This window comes from Aquarana catesbeiana, linkage group LG03, assembly GCF_042186555.1.
Source record: "Aquarana catesbeiana isolate 2022-GZ linkage group LG03, ASM4218655v1, whole genome shotgun sequence".
Lineage (NCBI taxonomy): Eukaryota > Metazoa > Chordata > Amphibia > Anura > Ranidae > Aquarana > Aquarana catesbeiana.
The window spans coordinates 9,879,434-9,898,963 of NC_133326.1; the positions used below are offsets into that span (position 1 = coordinate 9,879,434).

The 19,530-nt window shown below is 40.1% G+C and overlaps 1 protein-coding gene across 1 annotated transcript in view; it reads right to left on the reverse strand.

The window, feature by feature from the left end:
• FRMD5 (FERM domain containing 5) overlaps positions 1-15,437 on the reverse strand; it is a 155,005-nt gene extending 139,568 nt beyond the window's left edge. Inside the window, exon 1 of the mRNA XM_073618251.1 lies at positions 15,234-15,437. Within this exon, the coding sequence (XP_073474352.1) occupies positions 15,234-15,338 (105 nt within the window). The 5' untranslated portion in view covers positions 15,339-15,437. The remainder of the gene's footprint in view (positions 1-15,233) is intronic.
• Between the last annotated feature and the right edge of the window lie 4,093 nt (positions 15,438-19,530).

Below are 19,530 nucleotides of genomic sequence, written 5' to 3' on the forward strand. Positions count from 1 at the left end.
CACTGATACCAATGATGGGGCACTATTCCCGCCACTGACACCAATGATGGGGCACTATTCCTCCCACTGACACCAATGATGGGCCACTATTCCTCCCACTGATACCAATGATGGGGCACTATTCCTCCCACTGATACCAATGATGAACTTTTTGGCCATAATTCCAAAAGATATATTTGGCACAAAAAAAACACTGCACATGACCAAAATAACACCATAACCACTGTGAAGCATGGCGGGGGCAGCATTATGCTTTGAGGCTGTTTTTCTTCAGCTGGAAAAGGGGCCTTAGTCAAGGTAGAGGGAATTATGAACAGTTCCAAATACCAGTCAACATTGGCACAAAACCTTCAGGCTTCAGCTAGAAAGCTGAACATTAAGAGGAACTTCATATTTCAGCATGACCATGGGGTTGATTTACTAAAGGCCAATAGACTGTGCACCTTGGAAAGTGCAATTGCACTCTGCAAGTGCAGTTGCGCCAGAGCTTAGTAAATGAGGTAAAGCTTCACTTTGCAAAGAATACCCAATCACATGCAAGGAAAATAAAAAAACAGCATTTTTTGCTTGCACATGATTGGTTGATGAAAGTCAGCTGAGCCTCTGCTCATTTACTAAACTCTGGAGCAACTGCTCTTGCCGTGTGCAACTGCACTTTCCAAAGTGCACAGTCTTTTGGCCTTTAGTAAATCAACCCCAATGACTCAAAGCCTACATCCAAATCAACAAAAGGAATGGCTTCACCAGAAGAAGATTCAAATTTTGGAATGGCCCAGCCAGAGCCCAGACCTGAATCCCATTGAAAATCTGTGGGGTGATGAGAAGATTACCTTTTACAAACAACAAACGGAAAATTTCCTGACAGAAACATACAAATGTGATTAATCTATTGAGATCCACATGTATCAAAACCTAAACATTGCAGGGCGGTGATTGATCGCAGCCGACGATACAAGACGACGATACAAGAGGAGCGTCCTCACCAGCCCTGGAGTCGTCCGAGATGAAGCTACGCTATCGGCAATAGCGAAACACGTTGACGTCATCAACGCTGACACGCCACGGGCGCTGGGCACTGTGTGTGTGCGAGTTCATTGGATGAGACGATGTGAGAGATAGCTGCTGACAGCTGACTGCTCCGACCAAACCTATTTCACTAACGCCAATCCAGCATCCGCACGAACTTGATTTCCTCCACTAACTGGCAGTGGATCCAAGCCCCTAGGAGGAATATCAGGAGCCGGAGGACCTCTACCTGTAGGTGATTACAACAGCAGCGTTCTGACTGGGAGGTAGAGATCGCGGTGTACACTTAAAGTGGAGTTCCACCCACTTTTACAACTCTTCAGCATCCCTCACTAAACTGTGCACTGTAAACAAATTGGATATTTTTTTATTTTTTTTCTCAGCACCTACTGTATATCTGCTGTATTCATTTTTCACTTCCTCCTCCCTGGCCGTGGCCCATCGCATCATTTCCTGTTTGCAATGCCTTCTGGGAAGGGGAGGCAACTTCCTCTGAAACTGCCTTTGCTATGGAAACCTGACCTGAAACCTATTACACTGCTTGTGCTGCACTGAGCATGTGCGAGATCTGCAAGGATGAGATCCAGGAAGAAATACAGTCTGGCTTCAGATGCCCACACTTAAGATGGCCACGGCCTGCTGTAAGTTTATAAAATAACAAACTACTGCTATAAACTAACAAAACAGACCTTAGTTTACAGACTAACTTTACTAGAATACATTAAGCTTGTGTATTATAGGGGTATTTTTATTTAAAAAGTATAATTTCGGCCGGAACACCGCTTTAATGATCCCGCCGTCCCTCCAGCTGCTGCTATTTGCATCGGAGCCGCATCCCCTCACCAATTCTCCGTCTCATCAGGAGGGCAGCATTATGAATGACCGGCCCAGAGCGGTCCTCAGAGGATAATTGAGGCTACAAATGGTAAAGTCCAATATCACTATTTTCATCTGAAAAAGTTTGGTTATAACATTCTCTACACTTATTATGTTAACACTAGTGACTTTTACCTAAACTGCCCAAAGGACAATTATTCCTTTACTGCATCTTTCCTAATAACATCCTTGATCCTCCCTCCAATATTCCCAGGATCTGGTCATCATTATGTGGACTTCTACTGCCTTCTAACTATAACAAATAGCCTTGCAATTTCATTGCTTAGCATCCAAGCCAAGTTGGCAGTAGTCAGCACCACCCAACCCCCTCTCCCACCACCATTCCCACCTATCCCTAAAGGATCTTTCTTGCTGCTGACAGGTACCTTTCGGCCAATAGTGTACATTGATGTAATATTAACTGATTCCAAATTAGCCACATCAACTTGATTATTTTTTACCTGTCAGCCACTGGCAAGATCCTTCCAGCGTCCGGGCGCTGCCATTTGTTGTGTGCTTGTTGTTGTCAGGCCTATTATTAAACTTTAGCCGCAGTAACAGGGCCCTTCTGGTCCGACTGCGCTCTATTTACGTACATTTTAATTAAGTGTGTTGCCCAATGTTTAATGTTTTTTAACCATTCAAATAAAGTGAATCATTCAATTTACTGGCAACCCAGTTTATTTGTGATTGATAATCATAAGTGCTGCTAAGGTAACCCCGTACCCGGACACTAGTACCGGGTGCCTTTTTTCTTTTTGATGAGAAGAGGGCTGTGCACAGGAGATGCCCTCGCAATCTGACAGACTTGGAGTGTTTTTGCAAAGAAGAGCGGGCAAATATTGCCAAGTCAGGATGTGCCATCTGACACAAAAAGACGGAGTGCTGCAATAAAATCAAAAGGAGCTTCAACAAAGTATTAGTGTAAGGGTGTGCTCACTTATGCAACTGTATTATTTTATTTTTTATTTTTACTTCCCTTCACCTAAAAGATTTCAGTTTGTTTTTCAATGGAGTTGTACAGTTTATGGGTCACATTAAAGGTGGAAAAAGTTCTGAAATGATTTATCTTTGTCTTATTCTTTTACATCACAGAAACCGGACATTTTAACACCCGGGGTGTGTAGACTTTTCATATCCACTGTATATAAGAACTGGCAGAAACCGTCGCTGACATAACCGCGGGATCCGGCATTGGAGCAGCATTGGTTTTCTTATTTTGAGCAGGTTGGCGGCGGCAAAGTTAGAAGAAGAAAGAAGAAGGAGAAAGAAGAAGAAGGAAGAAGGAGGAAGAAGAAGAAGAAGAAGAAGAAAGATGAAGGAGAAAGAAGAAGAAAGAAGAAAAAGGAAGAAGAAGAAGGAAGAAGGAGGAAGAAGGAAGAAGAAGAAGAAGAAAGATGAAGGAGAAAGAAGAAGAAAGAAGAAAAAGGAAGAAGAAGAAGGAAGAAGGAGGAAGAAGGAAGAAGAAGGAAGAAGGAAGAAAAAGGAAGACGAAGAAAGAAGAAGAAGAAAGAAGAAGGAGAAAGAAGAAGAAGGAAGAAAAAGGAAGAAGAAGAAGGAAGAAGGAGGAAGAAGGAAGAAGAAGAAGAAGAAGAAAGATGAAGGAGAAAGAAGAAGAAAGAAGAAAAAGGAAGAAGAAGAAGGAAGAAGGAGGAAGAAGGAAGAAGAAGGAAGAAGGAAGAAGAAGGAAGAAGGAAGAAAAAGGAAGACGAAGAAAGAAGAAGAAGAAAGAAGAAGGAGAAAGAAGAAGAAGGAAGAAAAAGGAAGAAGAAGAAGGAAGAAGGAGGAAGAAGAAGGAGGAAGAAGAAGAAGAAAAAGAAGAAGGAGAAGGAAGAGGAGGAAGAAGAAGAATCTGGGGGCCCGATAAGCCCCCTGCCCGCAGCAGCCCCCCACAATCACCACTCACGGGTGTTGGGAAGAAGCCCTTGTCCCCATCAACATGGGGAAGAGGTGCTTTGGGGCGGGGGGGCGCAGAGCCCCCACATGTTGAAGGCATGTGGCCTGGTATGATCCAGGGGGGCACTCGCTTGTCCCCCCCGTTCCTGACCTGCCAGGCTGCGTGCTTGGATAAGGGTCTGATATGGATTCGGGGGGACCTCACGCCGTTTTTTTTTTTTTTTTTTTTTTTTTTTCTTTTGGCGTGGGGTTTTCCCTCAAAATCTATACCAGACCGAAGGTTCTGGTATGGTCTTGGGGGGGGGGGGGGGCAATATTTTTTTCTCCTTTAATTTTGGCGTGAGGTTGGTCCTCAAGATCCTCAGAGCACAAGTCGCATGCCATAAGTTGGATCGGTTAAGATGACGATCCGACTTGGATGCAACTTACATTTAAATGAAAGGGCAGAAATCGTGCCCAAGTCAGACCAAAGTAGCGCAGGGAGCATTTTAAAAGTCGGACCAGTTATGACGGCTCTCACAGGGAACCATTGATTTTGACATGTCATGCGACTTGTGCTCTGGAAGTCGGACCAGTGTGAACCGGCCCTTAAGGGGTAACTCCACTTTTGTGGGGAAAATAAGAAGCAAATAAAAACAAAATAATCTAGTGTACACATTTGCGACACAAGTCATATTGTAGTCGAATATTTTTAAAATGACCGTTCCTTTACATTCTGCAGCCGTTGTAAATGTTCTGTGAAAATGCAATATGGCCGCCTGGAGGTGTTCTGTACACAAATGGTATACAGAGTGCCCCCCCCCCCCCGAAATGTAATTTCCTGCTTGTGCGATTGGCTCACTGATTTTTACAGAAGTCTGCACTAAGATACAAGTCAGATTTTGAGCATCCCCTGCAACAAAAATGTCATTTTTGGTGACATACTCACAAAGGGAAATCATACCTAAAGTGATGTAGACCCTGACACTTTCCTCGTTACTGTCCTGCAGGTGCAGGAGCTGATTGATAATTATAAAGTCGCTCCCGTTCACATTCACTCTCTACACAGACACAGAGAAACAAATAGCTATTTCTTCAGAATAAAAAAAGGTAGGAATCTGCTACAAAGTTTGTTACAATCCCTGCAATATACAGTGGGGAAAATAATGATTTGATTCACTGCAGATTGTGTAAGTTTTGCCCACTTACAAAGAAATGAAGGGTCTATATTTTTTATCATAGGTGTATTTTAAATGATAGAGACAGAATATCAACCAAAAATCCAGAAATAACACATGATACAAATGTTATAAATGGAGTTGCAGTTCAGTGAGTAAAATAAGCATTTCTTTCCCTACCAACCAACAATAATTCTGCCCCCCACAGACTGGCTACAGTAGGTGCTCATGTGGTCCACAGATTAGTCCTGTCAATGTAGGAAGGTTCTCCTAACGACAACTCGTTATGTGTATAAAAGACACCTGTCCACAGAATTTCTTTCTTCCATTCAAACCTCACCATCATGGGGAAGACCAAAGAGCTGTCAGAGGACGTCAGGGAGAAGATTGTAGACCTGCACAAGGCTGGAATGGTCTACAAGACCATCAGCAAGAAGCTTGGTGAGAAGGAGACAACTGTTGGAGCGATTATTCGCAGATAAAAGAAATACAAAATAACCATCAATCGCCCTCAGTCTGGAGCTCCATGTAAGATTTCGCCTCATGGGGTGAGGATGATCATGAGAAAAGTGAGGGATCTGCCCATAACTACACGGGAGGAACTTGTGAATGATCTCAAGGCAGTTGAGACCACAGTCACCGAACAAACGATTAGTAACATAATATGCCGCCATGGATTGAAATCCTGCAGCCCCCGCAAGGTCCCCCTCCTCAGGAAGACACGTGTACAGGACCGTCTGAAGTTTGCCAATGAACATCTAAATGATTCAGAGAAGGATTGGGAGGAAGTGCTGTGGTCAGATGAGACCAAAATTGAGTTCTTTGGCATTAACTCGACTTGCCGTGTTTGGAGGAAGAAAAATGCTGACTATGACCTCAAGAACACCATCCCTACAGTCAAGCACGGAGGTGGAAACATGATGCTTTGGGGCGGTTTTTCTGCTAAAGATACAGGCCGACTTTGCCGCATTGAGGAGCCAATGGACGGGGCCATGTATTGTAAAATCTTGGATGAGAACCTTCTTCCCTCAGCCAGAACACTGAAGATGGGTCATGGATGGGTCTTCCAGCATGACAATGACCCAAAACATACGCCAAGGCAACAAAGGAGTGGCTCAAGAAGAAGCACATAAAGGTCATGGAGTGGCCTAGTCAGTCTCCAGACCTTAATCCTATAGAAAATTCATGGAGGGAGCTGAACTTCGAGTTGCCAAGCGACAGCCAAGAAACCTTAAGGATTTAGAGAAGAGTGGACCCAAAATCCCTCCTGAGATGTGTGCAAACCTGGTCACCAACTACTAGAACGTCTGACCTCTGTGGTGGCCAACAAGGGTTTCTCCACCAACTACTAAGTCATGTTTTGCTTGGGGATCAAATACTTATTTTACTCACTGAACTGCAACTCAATTTATAACATTTGTATTGTGTTTTTTTTTTCTGGATTTTTGGTTGATATTCTGTCTCCATTATATAAAATACTAATTTATGACTAAGGCCTTATTGGCTGAAACGCGCCAACTGACTTAATCAGCGTTTCAGCCTATAAGGCCTTAGTCATAAATTAGTATTTTATATAATTGAGACAGAATATCAACCAAAAATCCAGAAAAATCACACGATACAAATGTTATAAATTGAACGCGTGGGCTATTCAATAAAATTAAGAAATTTTAAGAGCAACAACCGGAAGTGCGGATCAATTTTTCTACATTATATAAAATACACCTATGATAAAAATGATAGACGCTTCATTTCTTTGTAAGTGGGCAAACTTACACAATCTGCAGGGGATAAAATCATTATTCCCCCCCCCCCCCGCTGTACACAGATCACGCAGAGGGGGAGGGTCTTTTTCTCAACAAAAGTGGAGTCACGCTTTAAAAACATTTTTCATTTAGTATCATTGTCAGTTTCGGCGGATTTTAGGTAGTATAGAAAAAAGCAAAGAGCACACTATTGTTTCTGGTCCGTACTACAGGTACATACAACAAATAACACGCACACACGTGTAATAACGATGCGACTATTAACACCTGTCAAAGTTGCAAACGGTGTTGGAGCATTTTGCTTTAACTTCCATTGTGAAGAGGTTAATAAACAAAGCTTTGTAGGAAAGAGCATGCTTGACAAATACAGCAAAATTTACTAAGCAGCCACAAACAGCAATGACAGGCACTTGCCTACAGCAATCGATCAGATTCCATCAATTTACAAAGATCAGAACGGTGAAAGGCGATTTCTGATTGGTTCCTATAGGAGGATGCACTTTGCTGTACTAAATTATGGATCAGCTCCGCTCACCGCAGACATGGGACACTCCGAAAAGGTCACAAAGCACTTAGTAGATCCGGGACTCCGGATTGAACCCACCATTCTCTGGAAAGTCACATTTCACACCTGACAATGTTCTTTTTATACACCTGCCCAGCGATCGTCTCGGGGATGTCGATCACACGTGCACGTTTCCGCACACCGAAGGAACGCTGAGCCATTCTACAGATTTTTGTTTAGAAAATGTATTTTTTATAAAAGTCTAAAAACATGCATGTAAATATTGTTAAAGTGTTAGTTCACCTCTACATAAAATATAAAAAAAGGTGAATCCTTAGTATCATCTGGAATATGCAGTTCAGTTTTGGGCTCCAGTTCTCAAAAAGGATATCAGGGAACTGGAGAAAGTGCAGAGAAGAGCAACCAAACTGATAAGAGGCATGGAGGAGATCAGCTATGAGGAAAGATTAGAGGAACTGAATTTATTCTGTCTTGAGAAGAGGAGATTAAAGGGGGATATGATCTCCATGTATAAATACATAAGGGGGATATGAACTCCATGTATAAATACATAAGGGGGATATGATCTCCATGTATAAATACATAGGGGGGGGGGGTAAGATCTCCATGTATAAATACATAAGGGGGATATGAACTCCATGTATAAATACATAAGGGGAGATATGATCTCCATGTATAAATACATAAGGGGGGATATGATCTACATGTATAAATACATAAGGGGGATATGATCTTCATGTATAAATACATAAGGGGGGGGGGGATATGATCTCCATGTATAAATACATAAGGGGGGGGATATGATCTCCGTGTATAAATACATAGGGGGGGGGATATGATCTCCATGTATAAATACATAAGGGGAGATATGATCTCCATGTATAAATACATAAGGGGGGATATGATCTACATGTATAAATACATAAGGGGGGGATATGATCTACATGTATAAATACATAAGGGGGGGATAAGATCTCCATGTATAAATACATAAGGGGGATATGATCTCCATGTATAAATACATAGAGGGGGGGGGATATGATCTCCATGTATAAATACATAAGGGAAGATATGATTACCATGTATAAATACATAAGGGGGATATGATCTCCATGTATAAATACATAAGGGGGGGTATGATCTCCATGTATAAATACATAAGGGGGATATGATCTCCATGTATAAATACATAAGGGGGATATGATCTCCATGTATAAATACATAAGGGGGGATAAGATCTCCATGTATAAATATATAAGGGGGGATATGATCACCATGTATAAATATATAAGGGGGGATATGATCTCCATGTATAAATACATAAGGGGGGATATGATCTCCATGTATAAATACATAAGGGGGATATGATCTCCATGTAAAAATACATAAGGGGGGATATGATCTCCATGTATAAATACATAAGGGGAGATATGATCACCATGTATAAATACAAAAGGGGGATATGATCTCCATATATAAATACATAAGGGGGATATGATCTCCATGTATAAATACATAAGGGGGGATATGATCTCCATGTATAAATACATAAGGGGGATATGATCTCTATGTATAAAAATATAAGGGGGGATATGATCTCCATGTATAAATACATAAGGGGGATATGATCACCATGTATAAATACATAAGGGGGATATGATCTCCATGTATAAATACATAAGGGGGGATATGATCACCATGTATAAATACAAAAGGGGGATATGATCTCCATGTATAAATACATAAGGGGGGATATGATCTCCATGTATAAATACATAAGGGGGGATATGATCTCCATGTATAAATACATAAGGGGGATATGATCACCATGTATAAATACATAAGGGGGATATGATCTCCATGTAAAAATACATAAGGGGGATATGATCTCCATGTATAAAGACATAAGGGGGGATATGATCACCATGTATAAATACAAAAGGGGGATATGATCTCCATGTATAAATACATAAGGGGGGATATGATCTCCATGTATAAATACATAAGGGGGGATATGATCACCATGTATAAATACAAAAGGGGGATATGATCTCCATGTATAAATACATAAGGGGGGATATGATCTCCATGTATAAATACGTAAGGGGGGATATGTTCTCCATGTATAAATATATAAGGGGGAATAAGATCTCCATGTATAAATACATAAGGGGGATATGATCTCCATATATAAATACATAAGGGGGGATATGATCTCCATGTATAAATACATAAGGGGGATATGATCTCCATGTATAAATACATAAGGGGAGATATGATCACCATGTGTAAATACATAAGGGGGGATATGATCTCCATGTATAAATACATAAGGGGAGATATGATCACCATGTATAAATACATAAGGGGGGATATGATCACCATGTATGACACACGGAGATCGCGGCGAGGGGGGAGGGAGGGGAGGAGAAGAGAGGAGAGGACTGGGCTGCGCCAGAAGGACACCCCCATAATGGGTGGCACCAGGGACGGGGCCCCGCCCAGCCCCCCCTTTTTTTCCGCTATTATAGGCATGATTTCTCTTTTGGCAAAGTGCCGAAAACGCCATTTTCAGCCGATTTTTTTCGGCCGCCAAAATTTTGGTGCATTCCTAAAAAAATACATAAGGGGGGAATATGATCTCCATGTATAAATACATAAGGGGGAGATGATCACCATGTGTGAATACATAAGGGGGATATGATCTCCATATATAAATACATAAGGGGGATATGATCTCCATGTATAAATACATCAGGGGGGATATGATCTCCCTGTATAAATACATAAGGGGGGATATGATCACCATGTATAAATACATAAGGGGGGATATGATCACCATGTATAAATACATAAGGGGGATATGATCTCCATGTATAAATACATAAGGGGGGATATGATCACCATATATAAATACATAAGGGGGATATGATCTCCATGTATAAATACATAAGGGGGGGATATGATCACCATGTATAAATACATAAGGGGGATATGATCACCGTGTATAAATACATAAGGGGGATACGATCTCCATATATAAATACATAAGGGGATATGATCACCATGTATAAATACATAAGGGGGGATATGATCTCCATATATAAATACATAAGGGGGATATGATCTCCATGTATAAATACATAAGGGGGATATGATCACCGTGTATAAATACATAAGGGGGATACGATCTCCATATATAAATACATAAGGGGATATGATCACCATGTATAAATACATAAGGGGGGATATGATCTCCATATATAAATACATAAGGGGGATATGATCACCGTGTATAAATACAAAAGGGGGATATGATCTCCATGTATAAATACATAAGGGGGATATGATCTCCATGTATAAATACATAAGGGGGATATGATCACCGTGTATAAATACAAAAGGGGGATATGATCTCCATGTATAAATACATAAGGGGGGGATATGATCTCCATGTATAAATACATAAGGGGGGATATGATCTCCATGTATAAATACATAAGGGGGATATGATCTCCATGTAAAAATACATAAGGGGGATATGATCTCCATGTATAAATACATAAGGGGGGATATGATCACCATGTATAAATACATAAGGGGGGATATGATCTCCATGTATAAATACGTAAGGGGGGATATGTTCTCCATGTATAAATATATAAGGGGGAATAAGATCTCCATGTATAAATACATAAGGGGGATATGATCTCCATATATAAATACATAAGGGGGGATATGATCTCCATGTATAAATACATAAGGGGGGATATGATCTCCATGTATAAATACATAAGGGGAGATATGATCACCATGTGTAAATACATAAGGGGGGATATGATCTCCATGTATAAATACATAAGGGGAGATATGATCACCATGTATAAATACATAAGGGGGGATATGATCACCATGTATAAATACATAAGGGGGGATATGATCACCATGTATAAATACATAAGGGGGGATATGATCACCATGTATAAATACATAAGGGGGGATATGATCACCATGTATGACACACGGAGATCGCGGCGAGGGGGGAGGGAGGGGAGGAGAAGAGAGGAGAGGACTGGGCTGCGCCAGAAGGACACCCCCATAATGGGTGGCACCAGGGACGGGGCCCCGCCCAGCCCCCCCTTTTTTTCCGCTATTATAGGCATGATTTCTCTTTCGGCAAAGTGCCGAAAACGCCATTTTCAGCCGATTTTTTTCGGCCGCCAAAATTTTGGTGCATTCCTAAAAAAATACATAAGGGGGAATATGATCTCCATGTATAAATACATAAGGGGGAGATGATCACCATGTGTGAATACATAAGGGGGGATATGATCTCCATATATAAATACATAAGGGGGATATGATCTCCATGTATAAATACATCAGGGGGGATATGATCTCCCTGTATAAATACATAAGGGGGGATATGATCTCCATGTATAAATACATAAGGGGGGATATGATCACCATGTATAAATACATAAGGGGGGATATGATCACCATGTATAAATACATAAGGGGGATATGATCTCCATGTATAAATACATAAGGGGGGATATGATCACCATATATAAATACATAAGGGGGATATGATCTCCATGTATAAATACATAAGGGGGGGATATGATCACCGTGTATAAATACATAAGGGGGATACGATCTCCATATATAAATACATAAGGGGATATGATCACCATGTATAAATACATAAGGGGGGATATGATCTCCATATATAAATACATAAGGGGGATATGATCTCCATGTATAAATACATAAGGGGGATATGATCACCGTGTATAAATACATAAGGGGGGATATGATCTCCATATATAAATACATAAGGGGGGATATGATCTCCATGTATAAATACATAAGGGGGGATATGATCTCCATATATAAATACATAAGGGGGATATGATCTCCATATATAAATACATAAGGGGGGATATGATCTCCATGTATAAATACATAAGGGGGGATATGATCTCCATATATAAATACATAAGGGGATATGATCACCATGTATAAATACATAAGGGGTCCATATGGTGAACTGAGTTGCGTTGAGTTATTCACTTTAGGGTCATCACAGAGGACAAGGGGGCTCTCTTTATGTCTAGAGGAAAAAAGATGGAATCTCCAAATACGGAAAGATTTCTTCACAGTAAGAGCTGTGAAAATGTGGAATAGACTCCCTCCAGAGGTGGTTCTGGCCAGCTCAGTAGATTGGTTTAAAAAAGGTCTGGATTCTTTCCTAAATGTACTGGGTACTAACATTGAGGCTGGTATTCAACACCTATGCGAATTGGATGTGGAAGCGGATTTCTCCGGATCCAATTCGCATGACAGGAGATTGCGACCACTGCCTCGCTAAAGAAGCTGAGGGTAAAGGTGATGGACTGGCCAAGCATGTCTCCAGACCTAAACCCTATTGATCATCTGTGGGACATCCTCAAACGGAAGGTGGAGGAGCGCAAGGTCTCTAACATCCACCAGCTCTGTGATGTCATCATGGAGGAGGGGAAGAGGACTCCAGTGACAACCTGTGAAGCTCTGGTGACCTCCATGCCCAAGAGGGTTAAGGCAGTGCTGGAAAATAATGGTGGCCACACAAAATATTGACACTTTGGGCCCAATTTGGACATTTTCACTTAGGGGTGTACTGACTTTTGTTGCCAGTGGTTTAGACATTAATGGCTGTGTGTTGAGTTATTTTGAGGGGACAGCAAATTTACACTGTTATACAAGCTGTACACTCACTACTTTACATTGTAGCAAAGTGTCATTTCTTCAGTGTTGTCACATGAAAAGATAGAAGAAAAGATTTTAAAAAATGTGACTGAAGGGTGTACTCGCTTTTGTGAGATACTGTGTGTGTGTATATATTAGTACATATATTTAATATTCAAGAAAAAAGAGATCTATATAGGTAACATTAAGGAAATCTAGAGGATACCACCTGAAAGAGCCTTCATGAGTTTCCACTATTCTATATACTCAAGGGACCCCTATATACACCCCTATATACAGAGTACACTTGTGATGACAGCACAGGAGGTGAGTAATCCATCCATATAAAAGACACACAATCACATGTACACTATATGTAGGATCCCTCTATATATACTGTATACTCATACATGCAAATCTAACCTGGGGTGGCAACATAGGAAGTGATGAGTACAAATATAGAGAGGTCCATTGTGTGTCATACAGCTGATCACACAGAGCCCATATATACAGATATATAGAGGACATCACCTGAGGGTGTATACATGACTTTCCTATTCTGTATATTTGGGAAACCCCTATATACAATATACACAGAGCAAGTCTGGGATGACAGCACAGAAGGCAAATAGTACAGAAATAGAGAAGTCTACACACAACACATGGGGACTATATATAAGATATATATATATATATATATATATATATATATATATATATATATATATATATATATATATATATATACATATATATATATATATAAAAATATATAAATATTTACCGAGTAAGCCTGGGATATCAGTGCAGGAAAGTACTACAGATATATAGAAGTCATCTGATCACACAGAACACATGAGTACATATGCAGGACCCCTATATACTGTATATTGTATATATCATATAAAGAGAAGAATACATTGTATATATCATATGTAGAGGAGTAAACATTGTATATGATATATAGAGAAGTATACATTATGTATCAGATATAGAGAAGTATACATTGTATACATCATATATAGAGAAGTATACATTGTATATGATATATAGAGAAGTATACATTATAGATCATATATAGAGAAGTATACATTATAGATCATATATAGAGAAGTATACATTGTATATATCAGATATAGAGAAGTATACATTGTATATAGCATATATAGAGAAGTATACATTGTATATATCAGATATAGAGAAGTATACATTGTATATAGCATATATAGAGAAGTATACATTGTATATATCAGATATAGAGAAGTATACATTGTATAGATCATATACAGAGAAGTATACATTATATATCAGATATAGAGAAGTGTACATTGTATATAGCATATATAGAGAAGTATACATTGTATATATCAGATATAGAGAAGTATACATTGTATATAGCATATATAGAGAAGTATACATTGTATATATCAGATATAAAGAAGTATACATTGTATATATCAGATATAGAGAAGTGTACATTGTATATAGCATATATAGAGAAGTATACATTGTATATATCAGATATAGAGAAGTATACATTGTATATAGCATATATAGAGAAGTATACATTGTATATATCAGATATAGAGAAGTATACATTGTATATAGCATATATAGAGAAGTATACATTGTATATATCAGATATAGAGAAGTATACATTGTATATAGCATATATAGAGAAGTATACATTGTATATATCAGATATAAAGAAGTATACATTGTATAGATCATATACAGAGAAGTATACATTGTATGGATCATATACAGAGAAGTATACATTATAGATCATATATAGAGAAGTATACATTGTATATCAGATATAGAGAAGTATACATTGTATATCAGATATAGAGAAGTATACATTGTATATATCAGATATAGAGAAGTATACATTGTATATATCAGATATAGAGAAGTATACATTGTATATCAGATATAGAGAAGTATACATTGTATATCAGATATAGAGAAGTATACATTGTATATATCAGATATAGAGAAGTATACATTGTATATATCAGACACATGACACGTGTGTTCTGTATACTGTGATGATATATATATATATATATCTTCCTCCATGTGGGGGATCGGAGCACACAGAGAGATCGGACGATCCCTGATCAATGATCCCAGCATTGTCCGATCACAAGGTGACAATGACACCCAGACAGGTGGACCCCCCCCTCCCCGGGCCCCGCCGTGCTCGGTCACCCCCCCCCCCCCCCCCCCCCCCCGGTCCCCGCTCTCTCTCACCTGCACATTACACGTATACTCCGAGTCGTCCAGCAGCCGCACGGTGCACACACACGGGAGGTCCAGGCTGCGGTTGCTTCCGCTCATAAGGCGGCTCAGCATCATCCCGAAACCGGGCACACAACGGGCAAACACCCGCTCCGGGTCACAGTGCCCCCGCCGGGCTGCGCTGCAGACACAGCCCCGCCACCCCTTTCCGAGTGACCAATCGAAGATGCAGAAGGGCTGAGCGGCGGCTCCGCCAGCCAATAAGAGTGGTGGATGGGGAAAGAAAGGACAGCTGTCCGCTAATTGGTGAGAGGGGCGGTGAGGGGGCGGGGCCTGGCATCCCCATCATCACTCCAATCATTGTTGGTACCCAGAGAGGAGAGGATAGACCCATGCATCCCTACAGATCCCTATATATATATATATATATATATATACAGGACAGAGAGGATAGACCATGCATCCCTACAGATCCCTATATATATATATATATACAGGACAGAGAGGATAGACCATGCATCCCTACAGATCCCTATATATATATATATATATATATACAGGACAGAGAGGATAGACCATGCATCCCTACAGATCCCTATATATATATATATATATATATATATATATATACAGGACAGAGAGGATAGACCATGCATCCCTACAGATCCCTATATATATATATATATACAGGACAGAGAGGATAGACCATGCATCCCTACAGATCCCTATATATATATATATACAGGACAGAGAGGATAGACCATGCATCCCTACAGATCCCTATAAATATATATATATATATACAGGACAGAGAGGATAGACCATGCATCCCTACAGATCCCTATATATATATACATATACAGGACAGAGAGCGTAGACCATGCATCCCTACAGATCCCTATATAAATATACAGGACAGAGAGGATAGACCATGCATCCCTACAGATCCCTATATATATATATACAGGACAGAGAGGATAGACCATGCATCCCTACAGATCCCTATATAAATATACAGGACAGAGAGGATAGACCATGCATCGATCCCTATATATATATATACAGGACAGAGAGGGTAGACCATGCATCCCTACAGATCCCTATATATATATATACAGGACAGAGAGGATAGACCATGCATCCCTACAGATCCATATTATATATATATATACAGGACAGAGAGGGTAGACCATGCATCCATACAGATCCCTATATATATATATACAGGACAGAGAGGGTAGACCATGCATCCCTACAGATCCCTATATATATATATATATATACAGGACAGAGAGGATAGACCATGCATCCCTACAGATCCATATATATATATATATATATATAATATATATATATATATATATATATATATATATATATATATATATATATATATATATATACAGGACAGAGAGGGTAGACCATGCATCCCTACAGATCCATATATATATATAAAGGACAGAGAGGGTAGACCATGCATCCCTACAGATCCCTATATATATATATATATATACAGGACAGAGAGGATAGACCATGCATCCCTACAGATCCATATATATATATATATACAGGACAGAGAGGGTAGACCATGCATCCCTACAGATCCCTATATATATATATATACAGGACAGAGAGGGTAGACCATGCATCACTACAGATCCCTATATATATATATATATATATATATATATATATATATATAGGACAGAGAGGGTAGACCATGCATCCCTACAGATCCCTATAGATCCCTCTACACATATATATATATATATATATATATATATATATATATACATATATATATATACATATATATATACATATATATAATATATATATATATACATATATATATATATATATATATATATATATATATATATATAAATGAATTATGGGAAGAAAAAAGTGTGGAGAAGGCTTGGAACAGTTCATGATCCAAAGCACACAACGTCATCTGTGGTCACATGGTGGAGCTTGCAGTGTGATGGCATGGGCATGCATGGCTTCCAGTGGCACTGGATCATTGGTGTTTATTGATGATGTGACAGAAGACAGAAGCAGCCAGATTAATTCTGCAGTGTTTACAGATATACTGTCAGCCCAAATTCAGACAAATGCAGAAAATGTGATTGGACGGCGCTTCACAGTACGGAGGCAACTCTGATCTAACCTCTGACACCAATGGGTGGGACACGGCAACTGATAGCCTTTATAGATGGTTCCAAAGAAACCCAGAAGTGTGTCAGTATTTGCTAGATTTGAATTGTGGTTAATGATGAAAAAAAAGTCACTAAAAATTCATTCCTTCCTTCTTAGCAAACTGGAGTGGGTTTCTCTTCATGTCTTTGGGGACCAAAGAGTTCAAGTGGAGGGAGTGTGTAGCCAGGGGATTGCTACTATAGTCATTATAGTTGAACAGTCCGTTATTGTTTGCAAATGAGTTTGGCTCCCCCTAGTGTCTGCTGGACTCTGTTAGGATTTTTTTCCTTACTCTTTGAGAATAATGCAGCAAAGCATTGTCGGAGATGTAGTCTGGAGGAGGAAGTGACTCTGTTAGCTGGATCAGCCCTGGACAACAGGACAGACAATGCAAAGAGAGCAGAACTCTCATCTTCACCAGATGAAGACACAAGGAACGGGATTCCGGATGGATCCTCACAGTCATTGGGGTCTATTGTGGTGAGAGGGCACCTGCCTATTCCAGTAGAGATTACCGTATTGCTGAGTGAGTTCTTTCTACCGACTGCTGGTGAGACTTGTAGTTCCACGGAGGTGAATCTACTTCTTCACAGGCATCATACAGCTGGACTTTGGGGCCTTGTCTTTCTCCCCTGCACTGTAAAGTCAGTACTGTATTACACTCGTCACGTGTAAGGGGGAATCTACAATTGGTGATATTTCTTCAGTTAAGCAATCATCAGCACACCTTTTGTCTCTACACATTACAACAATATACTGCAGTTTAACCATCAGGCTAGCTGAAGACATCTGGAGTTTAAAGAACTTTCACGATCTTCTTCTTTTACTAAGCATTGCTGCTCTACTCACAAGTTGATCTTTCTGAATTATAGCCTAGGGGGGAGCCATTTGTGTATATGCTTAATTTTACATTGTGTTACAGAATGTAAAGATTATATACTGCATTTTGGTCTGTGTGTTGAGGCCTCAGAGGGAAGGTATTTAATATATGTCTTGAAGATATTGAATACCTATCTTTCTGTGCACCTGTTCACATATACCCCTGGTGATTATAAGGTTATATGTTCTGTAAATGTGTATTTAGACCCCTTTCACACTGGGGCGGTTTGCAGGCGGTATTGCGCTAAAAATACCACCTGCAAACCGCCCCTAAACAGCCTCCGCTGTTTGTTCAGTGTGAAAGCCCGAGGGCTTTCACACTGAAGTGGTGCGCAGGCAGGGCGGTGAAAAAAGTCCTGCAAACCGCTTTTTTGGAGCGGTGAAGGAGCGGTGTATTCACCGCTCCTAAACCGCTCCTGCCCATTGAAATCAGCGCTATAGCCACGCTGTACGAGGGATTTTAACCCTTTTTCGGCCGCCAGCGGGGGTTAAAACTGCACCGCTAGCGGCCGAATACAGCTACAAGAACGACGGTACAGCAGCGCTAAAAATAGCGCTGTTGTACCGCCGACGTCCCCACCGCCCCAGTGTGAAAGGGGCCTAAGTGATAACTGTTGTCAGTCATAACTTGTGTTCATTCATGCTTTTCATTGTGTTCCATTACTTATCTCAGTAAACCTTTTTAAGTGGTTCAGTGATATCGTGTGAGTTTCTTATTGCTAACGCCACATTGCAGAATGGAACCCAAGGTGTCAGAGGTAAGAGAGGATCCGCAGAGTTGGGGTAGCCAGTGGGGTATAGAGTTAATCAGCAGCCCCCATGGGGGTACCGCTACACTCTTGCTGAAGGCAAAGCTAAAGGCAGAAAGAGCCACAAACAAAAACAACTTAAGACAGCTGCAGTTAAAGCCTGGCAAAGCATCAGAATGGAGGAAAGCCAGTCTTTGGTAATGTCCATGGGTTCCAGACAGTCATTGCCAGTAAAGGATTCTCAACAAAATATAAAAAAATTAACATTTTATTTATGATTATATTCATTCATCCAATTACATTTGAGCCCCTGAAAATGGGGGAAATATGTATAAAATTGGTTGCAGTTCCTAAAATTTGTACTTGATATTTATGTTCAACCCCTTGAATTAAAGCTGAAAGTCTGCACTTCAAATTTATTTGAAATGTTTCATTTTTATTTTATTCTGGTGGCATACAGAGCCAAAATTGTGAAAATT